We start from the raw sequence: 19,046 nt of genomic DNA, 5'->3' as shown, positions 1-19,046 counted from the left end.
CACCCTCCATTGCAACTCATGGGTGGGCCCAGCAGAATTTACTCATGCATCTTACAAACAGCCGCAGTGATTCAGAAAGTCCACAGGAGAACTATTCAGAGAATACAGACAGATATACAGCAGGAAAAAATCAGAAGGGAAAAGACATAGTTAACTTTGCCTTTTGAACTCTTGTAGTTTCTTTTTTAGGAACATGTAACAGTATTTATTCATTTAACAACTTTTAAATAGTAAATAAGAAAACTTATTAAATTGGATAATGGTAAAATTTTACAGTTATTTAGTAGCAAGTTATGCAGCAGTTTTGCAGTTTCTTTACATTTTTTTTTTTATACATATACCTGTATAATTGGCAACTAAAGTTTGTCACAGATTTTGTACAATGCTACTAGCTCAATTTTCTTTTATCTTTAGTAATTATTAATTTTTTTGGATTTGCATCACACATGTTTGTTTTGCTGCATGTGGATACATTTCTGGACAGTGTCCATTGGCACGCATGCCTGGTTGGTTTTCATCCATAAACTCCTTTTGGAAAAACAATATGTTAATCACTCCTATGTCATATGTGAACAAAGTGTGGAAACTTGACAAGATACACACGATTTGATAGAGGAATCAGCTGATAGTTGCACATGTTTTTGGTGTGATCAGAGGTGTGATCAACCCTGTTCCAGCTTGGAAGAGCAGTCGTGGAAGCTCTCTGCAGTGTGTTCATATAGCAGAGGGTCACAGTAAAGCTGTGCTTTGTGTCGACTCCACCGATGACCTCCTCTTCACCGGATCTAAAGGTCAGAACCAGCACTCATCTTTCAACATCTCTCACTTGAACAACTGTGGAACATTTTTTTGGGAAATGGTAAAGGTCCATCTGTACTTGCTGATTTAGCACTGGTACAATCCCTTTCTGGTGTTTATTGCGTAGTTTTCGTTAGAGGTCTGCAACCTGAACTGGGCCTGACGGGACCAAAGAAAACGCTGAATTCAGAATCTAAACTAGACAAAATAATTTATTTTTAATATATGCATATATATATTACTTTAAATCATCATTGAGTATTTAATCCTCCTATGGTATTCGGTCATTTAATAATTTGGTTTCCTTTATCTGACTTGGTGACTTTTCCTCCATTTGCCATCTGAACAGACAAAAATAAATAAATAAATAAATTGGGCTTGATTCGAGGAGTCTTAAGTGGTCGTTAAAAAAGAAAGAAAAGCTACACCTTTGGTATTCGCAGTCAAAATTGACAGACCATTGAAAATGAATGGGAAAGACAAAAAAACAGAGCAATTTTTTTGATCTGTCAAATACAATTAATAAATCAGCCACAATGCAAAAAAAAAAAAAAAAGACAGAAATTACAGGGTGAGACTCTAAAATATACACACCCACTCACACACAAACACACTTACGCGCACACACACACACACACACACACACACACACACAAATGAACTGGTGAGACTATAACTGTCATGCCCTCATTGGTCCCTCTTCTCTCTGACACTATTTGATCCAATTCCCCAAACATCTGAATTATGATTGCCCTCCACACCTGTTCCCTATCCAGTAATTAGCACACACACTATATACACTACCGGTAAAAAGTTTTGAAACACTTGACTGAAATGTTTCTCATGATCTTAAAAATCTTTTGATCTGAAGGCGTATGCTTAAATGTTTGAAATTAGTTTTGTAGACAAAAATATAATTATGCCACCATATTAATTTATTTCATTATAAAACTAAAATTTAATAAAAATAAAAAAAAAGTTTTTGAAATGGATGACTTGGACCAAATAATAAAGAAAAGCAGCCAATAAGTGCCCAGCATAGATGGGAAATCCTTCAATACTGTTTAAAAAGCATCCCAGGGTGATACCTCAAGAAGTTGGTTGAGAAAATGTCAAGAGTACATGCCTGCAAATTCTAGGCAAAGGGTGACTGCTTTGAAGATGCTAAAATATTACACAGTTTTGATTTATTTTGGATTTTGTTTAGTCACAACATAATTCCCATAGTTCAGTTTATGTTATTCCATAGTTGTGATGACTTTACTATTATTCTAAAATGTGGGAAAAAAAACTATAATAAAGAATGAGTAAGTGTTTCAAAATTTTGACCGGTAGTGTATACACACACACTCCCCACACTCAGTGTCTAGTCTCATCAGAGATATCCTGGACTCTATCTCACCATACTAAGATCTTCTTCAATACACTATTTTGATATAGCTCTGTTTTGTTGTTCATCTTTGTGTTGGCTTGTGCCTTTGTTTACATTTTTATTTTGGAATAAAGTCCAAGCAATTGGATTTACTTTACCTTCTGTGTCGTCATTTTCGTGACAGAAAACTAGACCGAACTATGGATCCAGCAGGACCAGGTTCCATCCAGCATGCCCTTTTGGTCCACGGGCAGATGCTTTAGCACCACGAGAACGTGCTCCACGCATTCAAGCTGCACTGGACTCGTTATCACAGGTTTTGCCCTCTGTTCCATCCTCTGGTGCTGGCGACATGTCATCCACAGCAGAGTTAATCCCCCTCCACCGCCTGTGAGTCCTCCTTCTTTGTCTCCCTCACCCATGCCTCCAGCTCACTCTCACTCCAGTCCGCTGGCCACTCCCACCTGCTATTCCAGCTCTTTTGAAAACTGCAACGGATTCCTACTGCAATATTCGCTAACCTGCAAAATGCAGCCCCACCGTTTCCCCACCGAGAGAGCTAAAGTGGCTTACATCGTCTCTCTCCTGTCAGGCAGAGCACTGCAGTGGTGGTCGACTCTCTGGAGCCAGGGGGTTCAGTAATCCAGTCCGACAGCACCTTCATGGAGCATTCTGGTGAGCAGTTGACCCAGCTCCAACAGGGCACCCTTTCTATGGCGAATTATGCCCTGTGCTTCCGCATCCTGGCCGTGGCTTGCAGCTGGAATGAGCCAGCCCTCCTCACCACATACCGTCAGGGGTTAAATCTGGCTCTAGAGCAACAGCTTGCTGGAGAAGACGACGCTCTGGGATTGGAGCGGTTTATCCAACTTTCCATTCTTGGGTTTAACCGCCTGAAATCACGTCCTGACCAACCACAGCTCAGTTCACCATTTGGTTCCCGGAGCAGGCTGTCCTCTTCACTGCAGTCCACCCCTCAAACACCTCCCCCTGGTGAGGAACCAATGCATCTTGGTTCCACCCGGCTGACGTTGGCAGAGCAGAGAAGGAGACAAGAACTACGAATAGTTACTGTGGAGCGGCTGATCATCTCCTGCCCTCTTGCCCATTTCGTCCTCCTAGACTTATGGTGAGCTCCATTCATTGTACTACTGTACACCACCAGCCATTTACCCTGATAATCACCATATCCAGTCCTTATCATTCTGTTACCACTACTGCCCTCATAAATTCCGGCTCGGTAGGGAACTTCATAGCCCAATCACTTTTCTCCAAACTATGTGCCCAGATGAGTCCATGCCCCTCCCAGTTCACTCTGTGGTTGGTATGCCCATTGTATCTGGCTTCATAGCTCACCAAACAGAGCCACTCGCCCTCCAAACTGGTGCTCTCCACACTGAATCTATCATTCTACTCATCCTTGATAACTCCACTGCAGACATCATCCTGGGACTACCGTGGCTCATCCATCACAACCTGGTACTCTCCTGGTCCACTGGGGATGTGTGTAATTGGAGCGAGCGATGTTTCAAGGATTGTCTGTCCTTCCCTTGCCATGCCACCACCATCGAAAGTCCTTCCATCGCTTCAAAACTCGACATTTCATCCGAGTACAACGCATTCCTTGATGTGTTCAGATCCCAGAAGACTTTGGAGTTATTACATTTTTATGTTTGAAATAAATTATTTGTAGAAAAATGCTTATTCTGTGTCTTCTCTTTGTAACACCATGTTCAGGTTTGATTGCAAGCATGATGACATTAACTGCAAAAACTGACACTTCAAATCAAATTGAAAATGTTTAACTTTGAAATATTTTAGTTTAATAATGTCTAAATATATATCCAAATGCGTGTCTTGTGATAAAATATAAAATTAGGTTACTGTAACCATCTACTGGGTGTTACTGGCATGACATTGTTTTCAATTCATGTTATTTATATTTTGTTCACCATATGGGAGCAATCTGCCTCCAATTTGTCACATTCTAATATTTTCTTCATGTTAGAAGTGTAGGTTCTGAAGTTTTGAAAAAAAAAAAATTGCTTATTTGTATATGCAAATTAATGGTAAAATGGAGAAATGTACATGTAAATAAGATCAAAATAGCAATAAATATCAAAAGAAATTAATAATTTTATTGTTCTTCAGGGAAGAAGAAATGGTGTGAATAAATTACACATCTGACCCTTCCGGTCAAAAATGACCGCAAATACCAAAGGGAGGTGCTATTTTTCAATTCCATCGGAGGGTTAAAACTGCTTCTATTACTGATCTCATGTGAATTCTACTCATAGAATGAGGCATAAAGTCATTGATAAACATTTTAATGTTACATTAGTTTAGGTTTTACCGAGTGTCCTCATATTTAAATGTACTTCTAAACGCCTCCCACAGCAGTGTGGCTGGTGCCTGAATGTTCGCAAATAATATACTGTTGCTCGGCTGTTTAGAACTTCTTTTCACCCCTGAACAAAGAACGAAGAAGAACCTCTCCGGAAGTAGATTGGGGCCTTAATTCTTTCTTTTCTTACAGACCGGACGTGTAAGGTGTGGAATCTGGTGACAGGACAGGAGATTATGTCTCTAGGTGGACACCCCAACAATGTGGTGTCAGTGAGGTACAGCTCCAGTGTGGTGTTCACCGTCTCCACCTCCTATATCAAAGTCTGGGACATCCGTGACTCGGCCAAATGCCTCCGCACACTCGCGTGAGTTCCCAACAAACATAGCGAAATTCCAACTATACATTCACAAACTACAATCACCACAATACATTCTTTAAACTACAATGATCTCTTATTAATGCCTATTCTCACCAAGCCTTTAAATTGAAGTAGTGCATTCCTATGGGCCCCTTCACACTTGGAGTGAATATGTAAAATTTGGTGTAAAAATTTCAGTTTTTTCCTCGCTTTATAAAAAAACCCCACCATCCAATAAAATACACACTTTTGTCTGGAAACAGCAATTCCGATACACTTGGAGGTTTATATTGTTGATGTCCAAGTACAATGAATATATAAAAGCTGTAATGGTGGCTGGCTGGCACTTTATGGAAGCAAAATATGACAGGAGTGTGTCTCTTTTGTGCGGGTTTGTGAGTGTTTCTGGCTTTAAGCCTGCAAATATCAGGTCATTTTAAAATTGTGTTTTACAGGTTTGGAAAAGTCATTGAAATTTAATGAAATCCTAAATGTAATGGAAAAGTCATGCAAAGTCCTATAGTGATAAAAAATATATATATAAATTTTTATTTTCAGCTGTAAACTATGTCATCACATAGATATTCTCGTGTAGAGGACAATTTGCTCGCAAGCTACAGTATAGTGAGATCCGATTTAAATTCTGTTTTCAGTAATCACAAACCACTCGAAAAAGTCATGAAAATATATTGGTCAATAAGGGTGACAGTTGAAACCTTGCGATTCCTCTAGCTTTCATCAATTACTCGCCCTTATGCCATCTCAAACTAGCATGACTTTCTTTCTTCTGCAGAACACAAACGAAGATTTTTTTTTTTATTATTGATGATGTTTATATCCAATGTAAGTCAATGGGGTCCAAAACGTTCAAGCTCATGAGGGCAGCATAAAGGTAATCCATACGACTTGATTGGTTTAATCGATGTCTTCTGAAGCGATACTATCGGTTTTGGATGAGAAACAGACCAAAACAAAACTCCCTTTTCTCAATAATTCTTGACATATGCCGTCTCTACAGGGCTTTCATGCAAAGAGTACTTGTCTAACACAGAAGAAAGAAGGTCATATGAGTTTGAGATGGCATAAGGATGAGAGAATTACCATTTTTGGGTGAACTATTCCTTTTATAGGGTAAATGTAGTAAGGGAATTTAAATGATCAGTGTGGTGGTTGAATAAAGGATGACCCAGTCTGTTTTTGCCTCTGGTTTAGTTCGTCAGGTTTGGTAAACACTGGTGACACGTGTGCAGCCAGTACAAACCGCACCGTGACCATACCAGCTGGAGAGAACCAAATTAACCAGATCTATCTGAACCCGACCGGAACCGTTCTGTACGCTGCTGCAGGAAATTCTGTGCGCATGTGGGACCTCAGACGGTATTACTGCAACCCAACATCATTTATTTCAGCCACTTGCGATCTATTCACAACCTGATACATATTATAAGTGCCTCACACTCCGTCTCTTTTCATCAGGTTTGTGTCTACGGGTAAGTTAATGGGTCATCTGGGTCCAGTCATGTGTTTGACTGTTGATCAGACTGGTAATGGGCAGGACCTGGTGATCACAGGCTCAAAGGATCACTACATCAAGGTGTGTACGTGTGTCTCTGTATATCTATTTTCACATAGTAAAAATGATACACTTCACTTTTAAAATGACCATTTGGAATAAAGACATCAAAAACCATCTTTTTTCAAATCATCAAAATTAATCAGAAATTAAATGGTCCAGTTGTAATAGGATATGTGTTTTTGTTTGTGCAGATGTTTGATGTCTCAGAAGCTGCCATGGGGAGCATCAGCCCCTCTCATAACTTCGAGCCGCCTCACTATGATGGCATCGAGTCGCTGGTAGTTCAAGGAGACTGTCTGTTCAGTGGCTCCAGAGACAATGGTATCAAGAAATGGGACCTGAGCCGCAAAGACCTGCTGCAGGTAAAACCAGCTACAGTGGCTGGACACTTGAGCCACACAATTTTGAAAAATTGATCAATTGTTTCATATGCTTATACTTTCCTTCTCGAAAATTCTTGCTTTTAATTTTTTTTTTTTTTGTAAAAATTTGTAAAATGTTACACATTTTATGTACAGTATGGTCTAAATGTCTGAGAACTCTAGTGAAATTGTCTCTGCTTTTAATTTTTCTAATTTAACCCTTTAAGCTCAGATTGGCCTGCTAGCGGGCCTGCCGAAATTTTTTTTTATCTAAATATTAATAACTACAGTCTTGGCCGACACAAAATATGTATCATTTTAATGCTTATAAGCTCTACTTTCCAATGCATGTAGGCATTATGACCAAAACTGAAGAATTGCTTTGAAATTTGCAGACAAATCAGAAGTGTTATGTTTTGATAATTTATTAAAAATTTTGCACTGTACATATTTTTATCATCGGTAAATAATCAGACTGATTAAATAGCCATGTATCATATGTTGTTGGAAAGCTCTAAAATAGTAGAATACAGCCAGCCTATTTGTTTTACTCACAGACAAAAATATAGTGAGTAATAGCAAAGAAAGTGTCTTTGAAATGTTACATGTTAACAGGTGTTGCTTAGAAGCCACGTTTTCGCTTATAAATTAACTAATAATAAACACAACATAAAATATCACATACCATTACTTACAGGAGGGGATTTCCCTTAAAACAAGCCCAAACACATTGTAATCGGATGCATATATCATTAGATAATCAACACAAAGCACAAGTACTATCTGGCTAAAAACACTTTAGCTTTCTTGGATCAGATGACTTCATCTGAAATTATGTAGTACATTGTCCAGAATCATAGAATGCTAAACCAATCGTAGTAGGATTCAAATCGATGCAACCAGAGGTGGAAGTCGTCCAAATATGGGCAGAGAGGATCGTTCACTCAAATTACATATGGCCAACAGGAGATGGCGCCAAGTTCATGACAGACTCAATGAAGACTCAAATGACACAGAATGGAACTGAATGAGATCACGTTACTCATGCCTGCATGCTTTGGAGAGAGAGCATACTTTTAGTTATTCTTGTGTTTGCATGTGTAATTACAGTTATAGTTTTAATGTACAATTATTGTGTTTTATTTGTTTGGAGAGGTTTTTGGACACCTGGAGACATTTTTTGGACAGTCGGATAAATTATATTTGTAATGCTATAACTTCTGATTGCTTTGTCATTTCACAACAAAATTTAACACAATTTACAGTTGACATGATTGGGAACAAAACAAAAGCAGTTTTTCAGTGCCACATTATTTATACCCTGAGATGTAAAATCAGAAAAGACAAAAAATAAAAATAAAAAAAAATTGGGGGCTGAAAAGTTTTTGTGTGTGTGTGTGTGTGTGATTATTCAGCACTTTCTTAGGCTGAGAGTCTCATAATTTATCATAATCTATATCATATTTTTTTTTTTTTACATTTTCTTTAAATGATACAAAACAAATACTGACTTTTTTTTTTTTTTTTTTTTCTAGAGTTATAAGCCTTTAATGGGCATGCCTCTGAACAGGAAATCTTTAAATACATCTTCAGAGCTTAAAGGGTTAATACAAAATTGGAATAGAAAAAACTTATTCAGTGCCACAAGTTTGTTGTAAAAATGTGTACAATGTTACAAATTATACGTACAGTAAAGTCCAAACTCTAAGACCCCTAGTGAAAATGCCTATATTTGGCATTTTTTTATTTAATACAAAAATTTTATGGAAGGAGAAAAAAATATTCAATGTCACAAATTTGTTGTACAATTTTGTAAAATGTTAAAAATGTTATGTACAGCATGGTCCAAAAGTCTGAGACCTCTAGTGAAAATGCCTCTATTTATTTTTATACAAAAAATTAATAAAAAAAAAAAAAACATGGTCAATATCACAAATTTGCTTATTTGATTATAACCTAGTGTAAGGGTTTTTGGGATAAAGGAGGAGGCGAGAAGCGAGGTTTCCCAGTTCAGGTGGGTGCTTTAATTTATCCAGTTTTAAAGTTTTACAGCTTTGCAGGAACATTTGTTGACTTTAGCTACACACAATTTCACAGTAACCTTCGTGCTAGAATTGCATTTCTTATGCCGGTCTCTCTCTCTCTCTTTACTGGCGGTGTGGCTCCTTTTATGCCGCTCTCCCCGTGCTCACTGGAATTAGAGACAGGTGTTAGACATAATTTAGCTCAGGTGTAAGCACCCTTACCGCTTTCTCTCTCTCCGGAGAGATGCTTGACCACGTCCCCGCTACCACACCTAGCAATAGTGCAAAATGTATACTCTTCTATGAGATATTTCTTCTAGATTTTATGTTGTAACTATTCTGTTTCAAAATCCTAAAAACTACACCCTCATCTTGTTCATTTAAATAACATTTTGAAACCCAGATTTTCAATGTGGTGTCTTCAAATTAACTGAAAGTTAATACTGCTGCCAAATTATCAAAATTATGACATCTTACAAAATACAACAGTCCAGTTTGGTAAACACATCATCCATTCATCAGACAGTCCGTGTAGTGCCTTCTGCAAGGAATTATATAATCAGTCAATTAATCAGAGCTTAGATCCAATCAGGAAGAGCTTTAATGAACTAATCAGGAACTCAATTAAAAGTGTTTGTGAAAATTTAATGAGTTGATGTTGTTCGTTTCTACAGCAGGTACCGAACGCTCATCGTGACTGGGTCTGTGCTCTTGGTGTTGTTCCTGGTTCTCCCACCCTGTTGAGTGGCTGTAGAGGAGGAGTGCTCAAACTGTGGCACATGGACACATTGAGTCCGCTCGGGGAGCTCAGAGGCCACGAGAGTCCCATTAACAGTATATCTACTAACAACACTCATCTGTTCACTGCATCAGAGTGAGTTTTACACATACACTGTAGACTGTATGGTACTGTTGTCAGCCTTTTTACAATATTCAATATATATTTTGATATTTAGAATTTTTATTTCAACTTTTTACACTTTGGCATTGAGGATTTCTAGAAAGTAAAGTCTTGTTAAAACATTTTTTACACTGTCAGTACTTTTTTTTTTTTTTTTTGTCTATGTCCAACAATGTATGGACATGCATCACATGAGATTTATGTATTTTTTTCTGAAAGCCATGAACATTTCAACCACATTATCATTTCCAGCAAATCTCAAATTCTGTATTGTGCTTAATAGAATTCAGAATTCAAACGCTTTTGTAATGTGAAATGCCTTTATCTTGCTAAGTATAATTTCATAGCTAACAAGTACCCTAACATACACTAATGGATCATTGTTAGTACATAAATTGTACTAGTACATAAATAAAAAATGATATATATATATTATATATATATATATATATATCTCTATATATATATATATATATATATATATATATATATATATATATATATATATATATATATATATATATATATATATATATATATATATATATATATATATATATAAATGTTTTAGCAAGACTTCACTTTATAGAAGTTCACAGTGCCAAAATTGCCTGAAGTTGAAGAAATGCCGTTTTATCTTTAACACTCCTCATCTTCACTCTGCAGTGACCGCACGGTGAAGATCTGGCGTGCGAGGGGAGGTGTGGATGGCACTGCAGATGTGACTGAGACTGCTGATGAGACTGTCAGTAACTGATTGTTCCTTTAATTACAAACTACTGCAGCGTTACTACAGTAACGTAGCTGCCAAAGACATTTGCACTTTGACCCTACCAATAAAACCTGGATATGGACTGTTTGACCTGCACCACAAACTCTCCAACAGAATCTCCTCATGTCAGAATCTGCTCACAATGGATCTTTTGGACATATCCCAGAGTTCAATTCACTAACCGTGTGGCATTGCTGAAGACGTAAAGTCTACGTCACATGCTAAATAAAGCTCTTTGTTCTTAAAATAGCCATGCCAGCTCAGTTAATTCTAACAATCATGGAGACGGCACTGGAAACAGACACACTGATGTAGAGTTCTGTCAGAGCCGGATCTTCTTTAGCTGGACTCAGTATTCTGGTTCTTGGAAATGTTGTGGAGTGGAAGAGATGTCTGTAGACTAACTGGGTGAATCTCATAAAACTTAGCAAAAACATGTGTTGGTCACATTTCACCCCAAAATCAAAAGAAGAAATTTCAGTTGTGCTCAAAAGTTTGCATACCCTTGGAGAATTGGTAATATATGTACCATTTTTAAAGAAAACATGAGTGAACAGGCAAAACACATTTCTTTTATTTTTTATGGGATTCATATTCAACTGTAGGTTATAAAACAAAACATGGCAACAAAGAAAAAAATGAAATGACCCCTGTTCAAAAGTTTGCATACCCTTAGTTCTTAATTCTGTGTATTGCCCCCTTTAGCATCAATGACAGCGTGCAATCTTTTGTAATAGTTGTCTATGAGGCCCCAAATTCTTGCAGGTGGTATAGCTGCCCATTCGTCTTGGCAAAATGCCTCCAGGTCATGCAAAGTCTTTGGTCGTCTTGCATGAACTGCACATTTGAGATCTCCCCAGAGTGGCTTGATGATATTAAGGTCAGGAGACTGTGATGGCCACTCCAGAACCTTCACCTTTTTCTGCTGTAACCACTGGAGGGTCAACTTGGCCTTGTGCTTAGGATCATTGTCATGCTGGAAAGTCCAAGAGCGTTCCATGCGCAGCTTTCGTGCAGAAGAATGCAAATTGTCTGCCAGTATTTTCTGATAACATGCTGGCATTCATCTTGCCATCAATTTTCACAAGATTCCCCATGCCTTTAGAGCTCACACACCCCCAAAACATCAGTTAGCCACCACCATGCTTCACAGTGGGGATGGTATTCTTTTCACTATAGGCCTTGTTGACCCCTCTCCAAACATAGTGCTTATGGTTGTGACCATAAAGCTCTATTTTGGTCTCATCACTCCAAATTACAGTGTGCCAGAAGCTGTGAGGCGTGTCAAGGTGTTGTCAGGCATATTGTAACTGGGCTTTTTTGTGGCATTGGCACAGTAAAGGCTTCTTTCTGGTGACTCGATCATGCAGCTAATTTTTGTTCAAGTGTCATCGTATTGTACTCCTTGAAACAACCACACTGTCTTTTTCCAGAGCAGCCTGTATTTCTCCTGAGGTTACCTGTGGGTTTTTCTTTGTATCCTGAACAATCCTTCTGGCAGTTGTGGCTGAAATCTTTCTTGGTCTACCTTACCTTGACTTGGTATCAAGAGATCCCCGAATTTTCCACTTCTTAATAAGTGATTGAACAGTACTGACTGGCATTTTCAAGGCTTTGGATATCTTTTTATATCCTTTTCCATCTTTATAAAGTTCCATTACCTTGTTACGCAGGTCTTTTGACAGTTCTTTTCTGCTCCCCATGGCTCAGTATCTAGACTGCTCAGTGCATTCACGTGAGAGCTAACAAACTCATTGACTATTTATACACACACTAATTGCAATTCTAATTCTAATTTTAATTTAAATTAAACTTTAATTGCCATTTAAACCTGTGTGTGTCACCTTGTGTGTCTGTAACAAGGCCAAACATTCAAGGGTATGTAAACTTTTGATCAGGGCCATTTGGGTGATTTCTGTTATCATTATGATTTAAAAAGAAGCCAATCAACTATGTGATAATAAATGGCTTCATATGATCACTATCCTTAAATAAAAGACATTTGCATTTTCAGTCATATTTTCAAAATCAATGCCAAAATTTCACAATTTCTGCCAGGGTATGCAAACTTTTGAGCACAGCTGTATCTATTACTAGAGAACACAAAACTATTGCAAGGAAATGCTAAATTTATTGTGAGGGAACGCAAAGCTTTTTATGATAAAATGCAAACTATTGCAAGGGTACCCAAAACTATTGTGAGGGAATGCAAAACTTTATGCAAGGGAATGCAAACTATTGCAACGGAATGCTAAATTTATTATGAGGGAATGCCAAAAATATTGCCAGGGAACACAAAACTTTTTACGTAAGAATGCAAACTATTGCGAAGGAACCCAAAAGTATTGCAAGGGAATACAAAACTATTGCAAGGGAACGCAAAACTAATTGCGAGAGAACGCAAAACTTATTACGTAGGAATGCAAAACTTTTTGCCACAGAATGCAAACTATTGCGAGGAATCCCAAAACTATTGTGAGGGAATGCAAAACTTTATGCAAGGGAATGCAAACTATTGTGTGGGAACGAAAAATCTTCTTGCAAAGGAACGCTGAACTTATTGCGATAATTGTGAGGGAATGCAAATCTTTTTGCAAGGGAACACAAGATTTATTGCAAGGAAACCCAAAACTATTACATGAGAATGCAAAACTTATTGCAATGGAATGCTACACTTTTTGTGAGGGAATGCAAACGAGGGAATGCAAAACATATTGCGAGCGAATTCAAAGCTGTTTCAGAAAATAAATTCTTTCCCTTTCCTCTAAGGGGCTCCATAGTAGGATAATCAATGGCTAGGTGTTTTTAAAACATTTAATGCACGACGTGGAGACGAAGAACCACCCGGGGCGAAGAGCATTAAAATCGTTTAACGCACACTTAGCCGTGGATTATAGTGCTTATACCACGGTCACTTGCCAGCATTGATTAGTTAAAGCTGTCATTGATTTGTGCAGTGCAACATCCGACTGGGAAGTTAAAAATAACAGCGAACTTTATCTACGGGTCATTAGATCTAGAGTTCTGCCAGTTCTAAATCGGAAACAGAGATAAAGTATTGCGATAATATGGCATTTATTTGAATGAATTAAAGAAATGAAACCGCACACTCTGTAATAACTCTGTGAATTTAAATGCACAATCCAGAAATAATAATAGCCACATAATGTAGAAGAGTTTGCACTCCTGAGAACGTTTATAATCAGAATCAGTTAAATTAAACAATATTTAATTTCTATTCTTTGTCATTTTCACATTAATAAGGAAAAACCAGCATTGTGGACATGACGTCTCTCTGTTACAGACGTGACAGTAGTAAAAGTGGCACTTAAAGTACGTGATAAGGGTTAACCATCCAAAATGCTTTAAAACCTCCAGACTTTGACCTCTGAGACATCGGTATGGTATCCATTAAGGCTGCACGATTGATTGAATTTAGAAAGAAATTGCGATTTGGCCTTGCACGATTACTAAACCGCAAAAGTCTGCAATCAGTGCTTTAGTCAGCGATGCACTTCACAGAAGATTTAAAGATGGCATTGCATGACTTGATGCTGGGTTTTGTGATGTTATGGTTAATCTTGTAACGCTATATCCACATCTGGTGGTAGTGTGAACAGATTCATAAAACTCTTGCAGAGTAGACACTAGGCGCATTAATATAGAATGATGGTTAAACATTAAGCAGTTTTAACTCACGCATTTCAGAATCGAGTATTCGAAGAGACCATTGTATAAAGAATAATAACATTATTATAATTATGTATTTACACTTCATGAATGTCATACTACCTTTAATCAATGCATATTTTCAGAAATATTTCACTTTAATATGAAAATCCTGTCATTATTAACCTCATGTCATTTCAAATCCAAAGTGCTACATTACAGTAAAAAAGAAATCTTAATGGTTCTTAAAATAGGTTTCAATTTCTTTATACAATTTTTTTTTCTTTTGATTTTGTGGTGAAATTTGACACACATAGATGAGTTTTCGAAAGATTCACCCAACTAAAATCACCATGACCTTAAATGAACTATAATGTGTTTGGCTTTAGTGTGGCACCTGCTAATTTGGTGACCAAAGTATAAAGCCACCTTAACGGCTAATATCAACATATACTATATCAGTATAACAATATAAAGACAATAACAATATAGAAGCTGTCTATCACATATCACATATCTCACATTTGTTCTGTGCTGTTACCACTTTCCAGTAAAGGCATATTTTACCCAGATATGGAAATTCTGTTATCATGTATTCGCTTATGTTGTTCCAAACCCGTATGATTTTCCTTCCTCTGTGAAAAAGGAATAACATCTCCTTTTGTGTTTCAACAGACGAAAGAAAGTAATACGGGTTTGGATCGACATGCGGGTGATTAAATGATGACAGAATTTTCATTTTTGGGTAAACAATAGACCTTTAAATTCTATTGGGTCTGTGCAGCATACTAATAAGCGCACTAAAAACTGTACTTTATATAAACTGTATTTTCATGTAAGAAAAGAATGACTTGTGTCTGTACCACTTATCTATGTAAAACAGTGCTTTTCTCAAACCTGCTCACTGGAGTCCACTTAACATACTAGTTTACTGTACATGTCAAACTGTGTCTAACATATGAAGACTCACTTGAAAGTGTTGGTAGATCAGTTGTATTTAATACTTTTAGATTTCAGGCCACACTTTGGCTGTATGACATCGGGTGTTTTCACTGGAGGTTTATTTGTTGAAACACAATGAGTGACCCAGTAGTGATTTGAATGTCAGATGCCAATGGAATTAAATGTCATCTGTCAAAACTACATATGAAGTGCAGCTGTTTTCATTAAATGGACAAATCGTCATGAATATAATTATTATATATTGTCAAATTTGGGCTGCACGATTATGACAAAAATGTGTCGATTATTTCTCTGTTGTTATTGTGATTCATTTCAATAAATAGAAGTTACCGGTACATTAAATACTTATTTAGTTGTGGATTTATGCATGCCATTTCTTTTTATGTAGGCTACACATAAGAACTTTTTCTGAATTAATTTATTGCTATTTTATACATCAGTAGGTCAAGTTCACATTGGCCCTCTTAGCAGCATGAAAAACTTGCTCATGTGGAGCAGACCTTAGTGGAATGCTGTAAATGACACTATTCACAATTAGTTAATTGTGGCAACTGTAATTGGAATCTACATTTTAATCTAACTGTAATCTAAACATTATTAGATTAATTGTGCAGCCCTAAGTAGAATGTAAAAAATCATTTTTATAATACATAAATTTACCATAAAAGTACTCTGTACAACTCATGCCCTATATAAAAATGGACAATTGTCATTATTATAATGATTACATTTATTAATATATTAAATGAATTGTGTAACGAGTGACAGTGAGACAAACAGACCCAAGAGCAGAGGAACAGTTCAAAGGATATATTTACAATAAATATGAGTAATCACTGTGAAGGTAGAGGATCCCTGCACAGGCTGCAACAGCGGGAGGGGATATCTGAGAAGCGTGTGTGCCGTGGCCGCGCAAGGGGCAATCCGTGAAGAGTGTGTTTGTAGAACGAGCGTGCATAGTGGAAGTCAGGAATAGATTCATGGAATCTTCTGTTGAAGCTTAGTGAGGTGCAGAACAACACCCAGCATGGTAGGGTAATCTAGCTCCTGACACGCGGGCAAAGACGAGGTATCCTCTGTGGAAACCCAGCAAACTGGAAGGCAATCAAACACCTGACATGTGGGCAACCAACAGATACACGCCCGCTCTGCTTGCCCATTTGTCTGGGGGTGAAACCCAGAGGACAAATTGCCATAGCCCACAGCTGTCAACAGAATTCTGCCCAAAAACGTGACACAAATTGGGGGCCTCTGTCAGAAACTACATCGACCGGGAGGCCATGAATGGTTAATAACTGCTACCGCTGTCTCCCTTGCTGAAGGTAATTTGGGGAGGGGAATGAAATGAGCTGCCTTCGAGAACTGGTCCACTACAGTCAAAACGACTGTGTTGCCATGGTAGGGGGGAGACCAGTTACGAAATCCATGGCTATGTGCAACCAGGGTCTCTAAGGGACAGACAGTGGTTGGAGGAGCCTGGCTGGGGGTTCACAGGATGTTTTATTAGTTGCACAAATGGGGCAAGGGGCTACGAATCGATGTACGTTCTGCGCTAGTGATGGCCACCAGAATCGCTGTCTAATGAGCATCTGGGTGCAAGTCACCCCTGGATGACAAGTGACGTTGGATGAGTGACCCCACTGTAGGATGTGCATCCAAACAGATCACGGAACAAATAACCGGCCAGCTGGGAATGTAGCGGGGGGTGCAGTGTTTCGTAGTGCAGCACGGACTTTAGCCTCCACCTCCCAGGATACCATGCCCACCACGCGAGTGGTGGGTAGAATGGTATCCGGTAGGACAGTGGAGAACTCGACCTCAAAACATCGAGACAAGGAGTCGGGCTTGACGACAGAATGAAATTAAATCACATGAAAAATAGTGCCCAGCAAGCCTGTCTAGAGTTGAGGTGTTTAGCGCTATGAATGTACTCTAGGTTCTTATGATCTGTCCAGACCACGAAAGGTACCCCCGAACCCTCTAACCATTGATGCCACTCGCCCAAGGCCAACCGGACAGCCAACAATTCTCGTTTGCCGACATTGTAATTCCGTTCAGCTGGTGTTAAGCGGTGCGAAAAAAAGCCACACGGATGATTCTTTCTGTCCAAGGAGGAGCGCTGCGACAGGAATGCTCCAACACCAACCTCAGACGCATCCACCTCCACCACGAACTGACTTGCAGGATTGGGAGTTACGAGGATGGGTGCAGTAGAAAATCACTCCATTAATTTAGAAAACGTGGCCTCAGCTCACAGGGACCAACAAAAATCAGTGCGTGTGGAGGTGTGGCGAGATGGCTGTAATTCCTAATAAACCTCCGATAAAAATTAGCGAACCCCAAAAACTTCTGCAATGCCAATCGGAGACGGCTCTAACCTTAGCCGGGTCCATGCGCACTCCCTTGGATGAAACGATGAACCCCAGGAATGGAAATGACTGTGCATGAAAAGTGCACTTCTCCACCTTGACAAACAGACAATTCTCTAGCAGTCACTGAAGCACCTGCCTGACATGCTGAACATGGTCCTGGATATTCTGGGAGAAGATCAGAATATCATCAAGATAGACAATACGATCAACCATGTCTCTATGCACGGCATTTACACCCCCCTGGAAGACGGCAGGGGCGCTGACCATTCCGAAAGGCATAACCAAATATTCAAAGTGCCCCCTATGGGTGTTAAAAGCCGTCTTCCACTCATCCCCCTTCCAAATCCAGACAAGGTGATGAGCGTTGCGTAAGTCCAACTTTGTAAAGTCTGACGCTCCCTGCAAGAGTTCGAAAGTTGAGGACATCAACGGCAAAGGATAGCAATTCTTCACCGTGATATCACTCAGCCCCGATAATCTATACAGGGTCTAAGCGAGCCATCCTTCTCCATGAAGTAGAACCCTGCCCCTGCTGGCGAAGAGGAAGGGCGGATGAGACCGGCTGCCAGAGAATCATTGATATACCCATTCATGACCTCCCTCTTGGGAGCCGTGAGCGAATACAGCCATCTCCGAGGTGGTGTGTGGTGCCAGGAAGAAATTCAATTGCACAGTCGTACGAGCGATGAGGAGGAAGGGTCGTGGCACGGGACCGGCTGAACACTGCTGTCAAGTCATGGTATGTCAATGGTACTCCGGATAAGTCTGCCAGTTCATCCTGCAATGAAACTTAAGACTGGACAGGGGAAACGGCTGAGTTAAGACAGTGCGACAAACAATAAGGACTCAAAGCAAGAACAGTGTTGTTTGATCAGTCTATGTGTTGGTTGTGCGTTACCAACCAAGGATGCCCCAACACTATCAATGCCGATGGAGATTGGATCAGGTTAAAGGACAACTGCTCCGTATGATTTCCAGAGACAAAGGTGACTGGCTTTGTGGACTGAGTGATGACAGACAGCGGCACTGAGGGTGTGGGCGGTGATGGGTTTATCCAACTGGACCATAGGAAGCCGCCAATTTGAAGCCAAGTCAAAATCCATAAAGTTCCCTTCAGCTCCGGAATCAACCAAGGCTGAGACCGTGTGACAGGCAGATCCATACTGCAGCCGACATAGTCCATTGATGAGGCGTCACTGTTTCTCCCTACATGAGATTTGAGTTCTTCGATTTGCATCGGCTCAGTGTTGGGCCGTGATTCTGGTGACCTGGCTGAAGAAGCAGACTGGGTAGGAGGATCAGCCGCCCGGGTAGGTAGAAAGCGGCTTCAGGCGACTCGGATAGCCAGATCCACCAAATCATCGAAGCGTGGAGGCAAATCCAAAGAGTAAATCTCATCCAGGATGTCGTCAGAAAGCCCATGCAGAAACTGATCCCACATGGCGTTGTCATTCCACTCACAAGAAGCAGCAAAGGTGCGAAACTCGATCGCATAATCTGAGACTCGTCGATCTCCTTGAGACAGTCCAGAT

At 39.3% G+C, this 19,046-nt stretch overlaps 1 protein-coding gene across 6 annotated transcripts in view; it reads left to right on the top strand.

Annotated features, from left to right (window-relative positions):
• Positions 1 to 19,046, top strand: part of LOC127436275 (kinesin-like protein KIF21A) — a 292,925-nt gene that overhangs the window by 66,058 nt on the left and 207,821 nt on the right. For 5 of the 6 annotated variants that reach the window (XM_051690327.1, XM_051690326.1, XM_051690325.1 and 2 more), the window contains 7 exons: positions 655 to 791; positions 4,707 to 4,881; positions 6,088 to 6,252; positions 6,352 to 6,469; positions 6,643 to 6,813; positions 9,512 to 9,711; positions 10,405 to 15,322. In XM_051690327.1, coding sequence (XP_051546287.1) covers positions 655 to 791; positions 4,707 to 4,881; positions 6,088 to 6,252; positions 6,352 to 6,469; positions 6,643 to 6,813; positions 9,512 to 9,711; positions 10,405 to 10,495 — 1,057 coding nt within the window. In that variant the 3' untranslated portion in view covers positions 10,496 to 15,322. Of the gene's footprint in view, positions 1 to 654; positions 792 to 4,706; positions 4,882 to 6,087; positions 6,253 to 6,351; positions 6,470 to 6,642; positions 6,814 to 9,511; positions 9,712 to 10,404; positions 15,323 to 19,046 lie in introns of those variants that run through there. The other variant, XR_007896360.1, reaches the window with a different exon arrangement.

Source organism: Myxocyprinus asiaticus, chromosome 46 (assembly GCF_019703515.2).
Source record: "Myxocyprinus asiaticus isolate MX2 ecotype Aquarium Trade chromosome 46, UBuf_Myxa_2, whole genome shotgun sequence".
NCBI lineage: Eukaryota > Metazoa > Chordata > Actinopteri > Cypriniformes > Catostomidae > Myxocyprinus > Myxocyprinus asiaticus.
The sequence above is the reverse complement of the archived record's forward strand: the minus strand, read 5'-3'. Positions and strand labels throughout refer to the sequence as shown.